Source organism: Vicugna pacos, chromosome 11 (assembly GCF_048564905.1).
Source record: "Vicugna pacos chromosome 11, VicPac4, whole genome shotgun sequence".
NCBI lineage: Eukaryota > Metazoa > Chordata > Mammalia > Artiodactyla > Camelidae > Vicugna > Vicugna pacos.
Genome location: NC_132997.1, coordinates 72156456 through 72169937, shown reverse-complemented (window position 1 = coordinate 72169937; position 13482 = coordinate 72156456). Strand labels below are relative to the sequence as shown.

General features: G+C 38.2%; 2 protein-coding genes across 5 annotated transcripts in view; one reads left to right on the top strand and one right to left on the bottom strand.

Moving 5' to 3' along the window:
- The window catches only part of TBC1D12 (TBC1 domain family member 12), a 94584-nt gene extending 81656 nt beyond the window's left edge, over positions 1-12928 (bottom strand). The window contains exons 1-4 of one of the 2 annotated variants that reach the window (XM_072971647.1): positions 12842-12928; positions 9441-9564; positions 9152-9348; positions 8956-9029 (exon numbers count right to left, since the gene is read on the bottom strand). In XM_072971647.1, coding sequence (XP_072827748.1) covers positions 8956-9029; positions 9152-9303 — 226 coding nt within the window. In that variant the 5' untranslated portion in view covers positions 9304-9348; positions 9441-9564; positions 12842-12928. The remainder of the gene's footprint in view (positions 1-8955; positions 9030-9151; positions 9349-9440; positions 9565-12841) is intronic. The other variant, XM_072971650.1, reaches the window with a different exon arrangement.
- Positions 12929-13003: 75 nt separating this feature from the next.
- The window catches only part of NOC3L (NOC3 like DNA replication regulator), a 42229-nt gene continuing 41750 nt past the window's right edge, over positions 13004-13482 (top strand). For all 3 annotated transcript variants that reach the window (XM_072971653.1, XM_006211020.4, XM_072971652.1), the window contains exon 1: positions 13004-13125. In XM_072971653.1, the coding sequence (XP_072827754.1) occupies positions 13117-13125 (9 nt within the window). In that variant the 5' untranslated portion in view covers positions 13004-13116. The remainder of the gene's footprint in view (positions 13126-13482) is intronic.

Genomic DNA, 13482 nt, shown 5'->3' with positions numbered 1-13482 from the left:
TCAGAGAAGCCTTCTCTGATCTCCCCTCCAATTGCTTAGACTCCATTTACATGCTTTCATAGCGCCATTTTTCTTTGTGGTCATATCACAGCTATAATTTTATAGTGTTGGGGGCTGACATTTGTACACACACACACACACATATACACACTACACTATGAGCTCTATGAGGAGAGGGAGTATTGCTGGTTTGTTCACGTTCTTAGCAACACAATCAACCACATTGCCAAGCACATAGTAGCAACAAACACTTATTAAAGGAATGCATGGGGGGCAGGGTATAGCTCAAGTGGTGGAGTGCATGCTTAGCATACACAAAGTCCGGGGTTCAATCCCCAGTACCCCCTCCATGAATAAACAAACAAACCTAATTACCTCTCCCCTGCAAAAAAAATTTTTTTAAGGAATATATGAATAAATAGATGAATAAAACTACTATCAAAATGTCTAGTCCCCAGGAATTTCCCAACTTAAAAGACTAAGCATGTCTATGATCCTCAAGACCATAATCCAAAAACTGCCTGATGCTGCTTCCAATTTAAACTCTTGAACACGCACAATTTCATCACCCATGAATAAACATTTGCCCTAAAGATGGTTTGTTTTATATGAGTATGCACTATTAAAACCTAAAGTAACCATAGGTTGTCCTCACTACATACTGATCTGAAAGCTGGGAGTCTTTGATGATGAGCTGATTAAGAAAAATGTGGTCAGTATGTCTGTTTGAAAATTGATTGACAAGATGTGGAAATAATTTAGTATCAAAATCCAAAAGAAAGTTCTTTAAGGCAGGGGGAATGAACCATCTTCTGTGGAACTATGCAGCTTGGATTGCTACTGAAATCACCTTCAACTTCCACAAATGATTTAAATTCCACACATGCCTGGTAAAGCCTCAGCTGGTAAGAGAAGTGACTAGGACGAGGTCGTGGATTATAGCTAGATAACAAGTATCGAAAAGATGTGTATTGCAGATTAACTCAGCAGGGTGAGACATGCGTGGGAAATAAATGATTGTAAGATCACAAAGCAGCTGCTGTTTGGTAAACCACAGCAGGACAGCCACAAACCAAGAGATAGATGAGATGCTTTAGAAATGCATACCAACCCTTTGGGGAAGCAAATTGATGCCACATATCAAGAGGCACTGTAATCCTACTCCTGGGAATCTGTCATAAGGAAACCACCCAAAAGAAAAAAGAAAAAAGAAAAAAAAAAAAGCTATGCCTGTAACAAAATGTTTAATAGTTAAAAACTAGAAATTACTTAAATTGTCAATAATAAGGGAGATGTAGGAAAAACTAGGTATATCAGTGAAATATTATGAAGATAATTAAAATGATTAAAATGCAGACTTATGTTTTAAAAGTTAATTTTAAATAATTCAGTGTTTATTATTAATTTTCTGCAAATTAATATTAAATAAAAGGTAGAGATATACAATTGCATATAATTTCAATGATGTATAAAACTGTATATATCTAGCTTTAAAAATGTCAAAAAGGATATAAATATGAAAACAAGAATGATGAAGGGGTGGGGATATAGCTCAGTGGAGCACTTAGCATGCATGAGGTCCTGGGTTCAATCCCCAGTACCTCCATTAAAATAAATAAATAAAATAAAAATTTTTTTTAATTTAAAAATAGAATGATGGAGTTTTTCGGATTTTTATACTTTTCCTTTCTATGATACTTTAAGAATTGACTAAGTGACAAAAGAATGCTTTAAAAGAATGCTCTGAATGCATTTCCAAATTCATGCCATAGCTGTGAATTGTGAAGAAATAAGAGTTGCAAATATTTTTTATGCTGCAAGAGGGCATTCAGCTACATTTGGAGGAAAAAACTATAGACAAACCTGCAAAAACAATCACAGGTTCTGCACATAGTTGCTCCTGCTATTATCAAATGAGAGTTCTTACATAAATTCACCTTAAGGAGGACTAAAATTTGTCATTATTATTTTCAGAAATAATTTGTTTGGGGCAAGATCTGAAGTAGGTTAAATATTTCTTTTTTTCCAATGATGTCTTTATTTTGATTACAAAAGTATAGCAGGAAGCCATTTTGCAATAAAACAGAAATAGCAAAAAAATTTTTAAGCCAGAATCCCATTACCCAAAGTTAATCAAATTCAATGTTAATTGAATATTCTTTTATAGATGATTTAATTTGCTGCTTTGTTTTCTAATCTGTGGATGAAAAAAGTATATTTAACCAACCTCATTATTGGACATTTTGATAGCTTCCAGTTATTTACTCTTACAAACACTGCTGTGGCTTAATTTCTTGTATGTAAATATTTATACATATCTTTGGTTAGTTTCTTAGGAAATTTTATCAGAAATGAAATTGATAGGGGAAATCATACAAACATACATTTTATTTTTTAATTAGACTTGAAGTCCAAAAATTTTGCATTGCTTTGCATGTTATCATCCTAAGTGCAATTAAATCTTTCTATCCATTAAATTCTCATCATAATCCCAAACCTAGCTTTAAGCTCTATTTTCCAAGACAATTTCGGTGAGTCCTACAATGCTCACTAATTTCCTACATATTTTATTATTTTTATTTTAAGCTTTGAAATAATTTTAGACTTACAAAAGTTTGCAAAGACAGCACAAGGTATTTCCTATGCTTTTGTTTAGATCCCCCCAAATTAATATCTAACATAACTATAATACAATTATCAGAATAATGAATTAACATTTCTATACTACTATTACCTGATCTACACACCTTATTCAAATTTTTCATTTTGTCCTACTAATGTGCTTGATCTGGCATAGAATCAAGCACTCATTAGTTTTTATGTCTCCTATCCCTCCAATGTAGGACAGTTTCTTGGTCTTTCTCTGTCTTTCGTGACCTCGGTGCCAGCTTCATGGACATGTTACTTGTCCAGTTACACAGGGCCCTGCAACTTTTGGTTTAATGCTCTGTTGTTGCTATCTTGAAATTCTTCAGCATTTTAAATTTTTTTTTTTTGGAAAATTCACATTTTAATTTGAACAGGGCCCTGTAACCTATGTAACTGATCCTGAATGACCTTGACATTTTCGAAGAAGATTGGCCACTTGTTTTGTAAGATCCTTCCATTTAGGTTTGGTCTAATTGTTTCCTCATAATTACATTCAGGTTATGCATTTTTGGTAAGAACATCACAGAAATGATGTTGTGTCCTCATACATTGTAGCAGGAGGTACATAATGTTGTTTTATCCCAATACTTGTGATATTAACTTTAATAACTAAGTCAAGATGATGCCTGCTAGGTTTCTACACTGTAAAGTTACTATTTTGTCCTTTGATACACATTTTCAAACTGTTTTGCAAAAACGTTGTACAGTTTTACATTTCCGACCAGTACTATGTGGAAATGCCTATCTTCCCGAACCCTCCCGAAGATGGATTATATCTTTTAAAAAATTCCCAACTTTGTATGAGTAAAAGGACTTCTCTTAACTATTTCAAATCACTTTTCTTTGAAAAGGACTACTAATAAAACTAGACCTCCCTCCCACCCCTCAACCCCACTCCCATATTACCTAGTCATTTATATTTCTTTTGAGACTAAGTCAAAAATTTCTTTGGTCCAACCTGCTTCCAGTTCACCTTCGTGACTAGATAACTAGATAAAGGGGACCATGGAGAAGTGCACAAATTATGGGCTACAGATCATCTTACAGTACTTTGAAGTGTTCAAGAAAAGACAACAGATGGTGATTTAGAAGATGGCGATTATCTTATCTATACAACTGTGTGTTGTAAATTCCTGAGAGGGATGTGGTAAACTGGCTCTGGATCTAGGCTACAGGGAGATAACAGAACCCCAGTGCCTTGCTCAAAATGGACGTGTGAAGGATGAAAGGTGTAAGGAGAACAAAAGAATTGAATAGAATCCAAGATGCTCTGTTGGAGGGCAGTGGAGAAGAGGTGACCATATAACAGAAAATCTCTGATAACTGAGCTCTTCTGGAAACCTAGCTGGCATGACCTAGTCAAATCAAGTGCATGCATACCTATGACCTAGCAGTTGCATTCCTGGTTATACCCTTCAAAGGAATTTTCTCACAGGTCCCTATGGGGATGTGTTAAAAGAACACTCATTAAAGTGTGTTGTTGTCGTGTGAGGTGGAAAACAACTGGAGATAATCCTGAATTGGAGTAAATATATAATAACCATGATGTAGAACCATGCAACATTAGCAACAGCAGATTAGATATACACAGAGCACTAGGATAGATGTTAAAAAGACGGTGCCTTTATTCCTTTGATAACTATGTAAATTTAAAAAGCTAAAGCTCTAAATATTCTTAGAAACAATGAACAGTACATATATGTAAATTAAAAAAATATGTGCAGTATATTGTGTATATGTATTTACATACAATATATTGTACATTGCAGTCAAACTGTAACAATTCTACCTATCAAAAATGAAAAAAATAGTGCCAAATGAGAAAAAGAAATGAGAATACTAATACAATATTATTAACATAAATCAATCATACACACATACAAAACAAATACAACTTTTCACAAGAATATAAATAAAAATTTTTAAAGCTACATTAAAGTGGTTGCACATGGAAGAGGGGAGAAAGGAATTGCTGAAAGGGGGATAAAACTGAGTATATTGATAAAAAATTTAATGGAGAGCCTTTGCATGGATGAATAATGATAACTGAGAAAAGTGTTAACAACTCTCTGCATTCAAGGAGGAAGAAAAATAAAGAAAAAGGAAGCAAGCAAGCAAGTGAACAGCAAACTCTGACTAGTAATAAGCTTTAGCTCCCTTTCATCACAGGGCTTTGCACATGCTGTTCTATTTTCTGGAAATTCTTATCACCATCACCACTGCACACACACGTACACACACACACACACACACACACACACACACACACAGAGTTAACTCCTCTTTTCTTCAGATCTCAGCTCAGTCATCATTTCTTCAGGAAAAGCCTTCCATGAGCTCTCTGGTGTGAGGCCATATACCCCTATTATAGTAAGTCTTAACCCCATCTACTCTCTCCTTTTTGGCATTAATTACAACCAAACATTTTAGAATGAGAAAACTTTACATTTATTTGTGTGGTTCTTTGATTAATATCTGCTTCCTGCTAGTAGACCACAAACTCAACAAGAGCGGGATAGTATCATTTTCTGGTTCTTATCCCCTGACACAGTGGCTGATAGAGTAAGTGGCCGGTTAATATCTGTGACATGTGAATTAATAAAAGGATAAATGAGTGAACTGACAAGAATAAAGATAGGAAAAGAGAATCAAAGTGGAAGAGCTATGCAAATGACCTCACAGAAGATCATGAAATGATTTATCAGAAAGAAGGAGGGACTGTTTCTTAAGTTCACCCCACCTTTCCCATGCCAGGTGCTATACTGTATACACTGTCTCACTCACAGGTAGGCATTGTCACCCCCATTTAAAAGTTTCATAAAAACTAAGTCTTTCTGCCCTCAATGTTCATGCTTTTTTCCTATATATCATTTAGGACATGGGGATTAAGATACAGGAAAAGGAGAATATTCTGCAAGAATGCTGACGAGGAGGGAACAAAGAGACAGGATGAAAACAAGAGGGGATATTGACTAAGCTAAAAATGAAGGTAGCTGCCAGAACTGTACTTCTGACCAAAAGCCAAAAGTGATCTACAGGAAAGAGCTCACCCTTGGGATGGAGAATAAGAATAGGTTATAATAATAATAAGTAGTGTAATCCTGAGATTTAAAACCTAGATGCGTGAATCTCACACTCAAATGCCCTTTGGGACCCATAAGGCTGATGGATGTCAGACAACAGGAGGGAGTGGGACCATGGGGGAACGAGAGGGTGCATATTGAGTGTACAATTCAAAAATCAATGAAAAATATCTCACACACACAAACACACGCACAATTTTAACCAAACAAAACTATTCCGCCGGCAGAATTTGGCCCATGAGCCTCTGGTTTGTGCCTATGTGACTGCTCTAAATTCTGGAGAAAAGAGCTGACCATGCCAAAGACATAAGTAACAGAAAATACCCAGAAGAAACATAGTAATCAAAATCTGTAACAATCAGATTGTGTATCTAAGTTTATACTTAGGGTTCACCTTAATCCATCAGCTAAATTTAACTCAACAAACCTGCAAATATTTATTGATTATTTGTAGATATAAAGTAATAACCTCGGTGTCTGGGCTTAGGAGATGGAGTAAGTCACTGCTTCTGTACTTTGGTATTCAGTTCTCAGTTCAGGTCCTTTGAGGTTTTCTGAATGGACCATCACACAGGTTACAAAATATCCTTCCTGATTTGTTCAGGAGAAAATCAGTCCCTCATGTTCTCCATGATTTAGATCTCATCTTCACATCCATTCAGCTTTGAACCTATCATAGTCATGTTATGGCCTATAATCTAAAGTTGCCTCCTGTCTATCTACATAAAAACTCTGATTTCTGTAGTCATAGGTGACAGGAGAATAATTTGTGTTTAAATTCTAGTGCCTACCCAGATTCCATTAAAGATGCTCAATAAATATTCACTGAACCCAACACTGACGTTTTTTAAAATGTATTCATAAATTCCTTGATTCTTCCCTTCAAAAAAGTGAATTCTAATTCCCCTATCATTGAGAGTGGTCTGAATTAAGTGACTCACTTATAACAAACTGAACAGTGGAAGTAATGACTTCCAAGACTAGATCTTAAAAGGCATTAGAGCTTACCCCTTGCTCTCTCTTGGATAACTTGCTCTGGGGGAAGCCAGCTACTACTTTATGAAGACATTCAAGCAGCCCTGTGGGAAGGTTCACATAGAGAGAAACTGAAGCTTCTTGCCAACAGCCAGTAAGGAACTGATGTTTCTCGCCAGGAGTTATACAAGTGAGCCATCTTAGAAGTTAATTCTTGAGCTCAGTAAAGTCTTCAGGTGACTGCAGCCTTGGCCAACAACTAGATTGCAACTTCCAGAAACAGAACCATCCTGCAAAACCACCCCCTAAACTCCAGACCCACAAAAGCTGTGTGAAATAATAAATGTTTATTATTGTTTTAAGTTGCTAACTTTTAGGGTAGTTTGCCAAGCAAATATATGTAACTCACACATTTACTGAAAGTATCGTTACATTATGATACACACACATCATTATATTATGTTGAAAGCCTAGCTGTTTTGGAATCTCTTTCACTTACCTCCTTCCCCTCCTCCACTGCCCATTTTTGTCACCTCCAAAAGCCACTGATTCCCTTTTTTTCTGGATGTTAAAAATCCTAAATAGAACATTAAAAAGTCCTTTTACTCCTTGTGGGCCCAAGAAAGAGATTCATTAGGGGCAGATCTTTATCTTCTTTCTGGTAGGACAGATGTAGGAATTGATATTTTGGACCATCCAGACCTCTCATCAATGTATTCATAAATATCCTGATTTCACTTATGTATCGATTTATTCACCCAAGTGGATTTAAGTTATAATCAGAAGTATCCATTTGAAAAAATGAAGGACAACAATCAGAAGCATACATGTCACCTAAGCAGGTCTTCAGGGTGTATGTAGATAAATCCACAAGTGGAAGTATTTCCAAACTTGTAACCGGAGGAAGGACTTGACCTTTGGTGACAGATGGAGTAGAGAATATTAGAATCAACAGGAGCAGCATTGTGAGAGATGTGAGAATGGTATATAGAATACCTTAGATGTTGGTTTCATTATAGTCTCTTCCCTGCTCAGCATACTTCCCAGCAGCTTTAGAACAGAAGCAGAAACAATGCATCCTTGTTTTGCAGAACATTGTTTCACCGAGAGCTCCTAGCAGAGTCTGGTACAGGCAGAAGAGTGAGCAACTATTGCTGCCAAAGGGACTGTTAGAAACTGTACATGACTTTGTGCATGGAATCTACTTCCCTTTCCCAGAGATTTTTGAAAGTAATGAGTAAATAAAGTGGTTCAGAATGGCCAATGCAAGTAAAGAAACAGGTAACATTAGGTCTTAGAAGTTTAATTTATCAATAAAAATCTTAAGTAGTAGAGAACTTATATCACTACTCCAGGAAAATTCTTCTTTAATTGTTTCCTGATCTGTAATATGGCAGATTAGAAAAAGAGCTTAGGTATTTGATCCCTTTTTCTAAAAACCACTCTCACTGGTGGGACTGAAATCTTATTATATTTCCCACCTGGCCTAAGACACACTTGATTACACTATAATATCTAATCCTTAGGTTTGTTAACTTTAAAATGGAGCTAATATTTATCTCATAAGATTGTTGAGAATTAAACAAAATAATTTATGTTTAGAGATATACAAAAAGTGCTTAGTAAGTGATAACTGTCTTAGGTTGGGGGTCCCTCAAATCTGACCCTTCGTCAATGTGTTATGGGTTGAATTATGTGCCCCCTCAAAAGACGTTAACATCCTAACCCCCAGTACTATGTATGTGACTTTATTTGGAAATAGGGTCTTTGCGGATGTAATGAAGTTGAGATAAGTTCATCAGAATGGGTCCCTAATCTAACTAGTGACCTTATATGACAGGAAGATGGCTGGTGAAGGCAACAGAGACACAGGGAGAATACTATGTAAAGGTGGAGGCAGAGATTAGAGTGATGCATTTAGAAACGAAAGAACACCATGGGTTGCCAGCCATCACCAGAAGCTAAGAGAGGAGCACAGAATAGTTTTCTCCTCAGAGCCCTAACAAGGAACTAACTGCAGCAACACATTTATTTCCAACTTCTAGACTCCACAACCATGAGAGAATAAATGTCTGTTGTTTTAAACCACACAATTTGTGGTACTTTGCTACAGCAGCTCCAGGAAACTAATATACAAGGATTGGAGTATTCGTGGTTTGTTTTGAAGGAGAGACCAGGAGCCACTGATGGCAGGGTTGGGACGTGAGACAAGGAAGAGAAGGATGGTAATAGAATGGATATGGATTACCTCTGCAGATGGGGCTCAGTCCTTTTGCAGACTCCTGGAGACAATGTGCAAGATGCCTCAGAGTTGTCCTGTCTCTGGGGAATGAAAACATGGATATATTTATTAGTATAAATATTGGTGTGTTAGTGCTCTATGGCCCCTGTAACAAATTACCATAAATCTGGAGGCAGAAAACAACAGAAACTTATTCACTCACAGGTCTAGAGGCCAGAAGTCTGAAATCAGTATGACTGGAATCATGCAGTCAGCAGGGCCATCCTCCCTGCAGAGGCTCCAGGGAAGACTGTTCCCAGCCTCTTCCCTCTTCTGGTGGCTACCGCTCGACACACTCGGCCTCTGTGGCCACATTGCTTCCTCCTCTTATGTCTGTGTGAAGTCTCTCTCTGCTTAGCTCTTACAGGAACACAAGTGATTGCATTTAGGGCCCACCTGGATGGTCCAGAATGAATCTCCCCATCACAAGAATCTTAACTTAATCATCACACCTTTGGGTCTATGATGTCTTTGGAAAACACTTTTCTCAGCCATGTATTTATCCATGAGCTTCCATTTGTCATCGGATGAAGGCTGCTCTCAGGGGTGAAAACCTCTTGGCACTTTTAGCCTGCCCTGCAGGAGTTGAGAAAAAGTCTTCAAGTGAAAAGATTCAAGTACTTGCAGAGGACTTTTTTCTGGCATGTAAGGAATGACAAGTGCTGAGAGGATGTCACTGGGACAACAAAAACACCTGCTACATTATTATTTTATTTTTTGTTATTATTTAGTTTTTTTGTTAACAATTTTAAATTGAGCGGGGAAGGGTAGAGCTCAGTGGTAAAGTGCATGTCTAGCATGCACAAGGTCTTAGGTTCAATTTCCAGTACCTCCATTAAAAATAAATAAATCTAATCATCTCCCCACAAAAACAAAAAACAAGCTTGCAAATGTAAATATCTAAATAAAAAATAAAAATTAAAAAAATTTAATTGAATACTTAATCATTAGTTTTAATTATTATTAGCTCTTTTAGCCTAATTTCCTGATGACCCACAATATAAATTATTTGCACTACCTGTGTAACCTTGCTTAGAAAATATTACCCACGTATCTGAACTTTGTCCTTTCCATAAGGGTATTCCATTTACGTATACACTGCTCTGTCTTTTCTTCCAAAGTAGCTTTCTTTCATCTTTTTTAGCACCTATGCAATCTCTTATTAGTCTCTATTTGGTCACACATAATTATCTTTCTAACTATATATATATATTTTTTTCTTAACTATATTTTAACATTGTCAAAGGTAGAGGTCATAACATATCCATTTTCAAGTTCTTGATGTTGGGACTTTGGAGATTTACATTTATAATCTGGTCCCACTTAGTAATTTCTCATAAGGATACATGAAGCATCTACTTTGAGACTGTTATGCACTTTTAGTTTCTTCAATGTCCCTTGTTGTAACTTGTATAAATTATCTTGTGGGACAGGAACACCAGAAGCCTTATTGTCCTATGACCACCTAGTGACAGTTTTCAAAGCAGTTTGCTGGTAGAAAACAGAAGAACTGTAATATGGTGAATGTCCAAGAAAGCCATGGCTTATTTCCAAAGATCTCTGGAATGTCAGGATTCTAGCTATGGGTAAATGAATGAAATAGGGACTGCTGGAAGAGGCACAAGTGAAGAATATAATTTGGTTTTGAACACGGTGATTTGATGTTCCATGGAGATATCCAGGAAGTAGGTGGCTACAAGACTGAAGCTTGAGGGAGAGGTATGGACTGGACAAACTATTTGGGAGTCTCTGCAGTTGGTAGATGAATGAGATCATGCCTGAAGAGCAAGTAGAGCAAGAAGAAAAGTAGAAAAGTAGGCCAAGAGTAGAACCCCGAGAATCACCTGCGTTGAAAAGTCAGGAGGAAGAGGAATGGAAAGAGGAGAACCTGGAGAAGAGACTGTTAGGGGAGTCAACAGAGTCAAAATTCTAATGTGAGAAAGGAGAAATGCAGCAGAGAGATCTAGTGAGGTTACCAAAAAAAAAAAAAAAAAAAAGAAAAAAGAAAAGAAAAGAAAGAAATCTAATCCACGTACACTTAAAAAAATTTCACAACTTGGAAGTTTTTGGTGATCTTAATGAGAGCAATTTCAGTGGAATTTTATGGGAAGAATCTCAAAAGGGCTCACAGGAATCTCTTGGGACAATCCCTGTGGAGACAGTTTGGGGTAGCCCAGTGACTCTTCTTAGCCCAAGTGTCCAGGAAAGCTGTGGAAGATCCAAGGGTCTACAGCCCAAACTGAGCTCAGCAGTGGATTGACTGAATGGGAGATGACACAAAGCTGGGAATGATATAACTGAAAAACCAGATTACATTTGTAGGAATCATGTAAACTTCCATTTGTTGAGTTTAAAAAATAGTTTGCTCAAATTCAAGATGGGAGAAATTTAGCTTGGCAACAATTGCTTAAAAATGATCCAAAAGTTTTAGTTGATTATAAACTTAAAATGTGCCAAGAGTATGATTTAATTCTTAAAAAAGCTAGCACAAGCTTGGGCTGTGATACTAGAGAAGAGTAAGAGGAGACACCAGGAAAAAAACTACGTTTTTTTGTAAGTAAACACAAGCAGGGAAGGAGGAAAATAAAACAGTAAACAAAAGGAGATGGGTCAAATATTCTTAAATTTTAAAAAAAGACAGAGAAAAAAAAGGAGATGGGGTCATTGGAAAAAAAATTAAGGATGGAAGAAATCTGAATATATTTACAGGCCAAGGAGAAAGATCCATACAGAAGAGAAGGGATAATTAGTGATACAGGAGTCTGAGGAAGCTGGGAGAAGTTGGTTTTGAATTGAAATGGGGATGTCTCACCCTTGGAGAGACTGGAGGGAAGGCTGAAAGGATAGGAGTGACCACAAATAAGTTGTTATGTTTGGAAAGGAATTCAGACACTTGGGAAGAGCACAGGCTAATGTTTTCAATTTGATGAAGTAATACCCCAGTGGGACAGGTTCTGCTGTTTCTGAGAGTGTGTGCGGAAGAAGAGAGAGCAACAGGGAAATTGGGGGAAGCTGGAAGGGAGGGAAAGAAGAGTTCCAGATGGAATGAGATTCTTGGTCTTTGAAATGCGATCTAGCAATTGGTCTCAATCTCTTTAAGACCAACCCACTAGGGAGCTCAGAATCTTTTGAGCCTCTGCTGGCTTTTCTCCCCTGGCTCAGGAATGCTCCGCCAGACTCAGTGTCAGGGATGCGTTCAGCATCACAGATTTCTAAATTATTTTTATTTTATTAATAATCCGAAGTGGAATTCTTAAATTTATTCATCAAAAAAAATCTTTGAACCATTTTGAAAAACATATTCTCGCAATGCATAAATCATCCTATTAAAACTAACGGCTTTGGCGAAATTACTAAGCAGACAGAATTTACAGAAAGGTAACAGATGTAAAATACTGAAATGCAGTCATAACTGATTTAACTCTTTACCAGACAATGGTTGAAATTAAGGCAAAAAGTGTTTCAAAGTAAAACATTAAGAATCAGAGACTTTTGAGTGCCGGAAGGTCCTGAGAAATCATTAGCCATTCCACAAACACGCCCATAGGGCCTACCGAGGGCCAGGCGAGAGGGCGGGTATTACACAAAAAGAGTAAGCTCTTCTCTGTCCTCGCGACTTTACGGGAGGAAAGCTGACTACAAAAATTGGAACCTACAGCAGAAAGATGAGACGAGCTACCTCCTACAACAAGCTGAACATGAGGAGAGGCACAAAATGCAGCAAGGTGACTGAAAAAAAATCAAGTCCTTTCGTTCTAAGAGAAGGAGCCCGATTTCCTGAAGAATTTTAAGGAAATAGGACGGGAATCAAATATTCAGAGACCCTGTAAAGTAACCCCTGGGGACCACTCGCCTTTGGCGGTTCAGCGTTCCGTCAGGAGCGTGCAAACCCGGGCGCCTCGGGCCCAGGGCCGCAAGAACGCAACCGCGAGAGGGCGCGCGCCCGCCCCTGTCTACGGAAGTCCCGCCCCCATTTCCGGCGGCGGCGGATTGAGAGGGGCTGGGGCTAGAGGTAGCTTCCGGCTTGCACTGTGTTGCTGGTTCCGCACGTGTGTCGTCCTTTCGGGATCGCGGGTTACAGCTGCGCCTGGTGGATTTGTCCGGCCGGGACTACCTGCAGACTTCAGGATGAAAGCCGTAAGTGTCTCCAGAACCCTGGTCTCCTCAGCTAAGGGCTCCTTTGCCTGACGGTCACTGCTTGGTGTAGGTTTTCGGCGGGTTTTCGCCCTTATATGGAGGATGGTGGCCTAGATTAGGGGCTCCCTCCTGGCTCTAAGAGCTGTCAGCTTCCCTGCCCTTAGACTTGGCTCCTCCGTAGTGGCTCACCGTGAGCGCTTGGCTTCAGGGGGCCGCCATGAGAATTGAGACCTGAAACGAGTCCATTTCCCCGCCCCGTCCCGCCTGAAGTATAAGGAGATAGGAAAGCAAGTAGTTTCTGAGTGAGCGGTCACCAACAGGAAAGTTGGAATCCACAGACCTGTATTCATTTTTGTT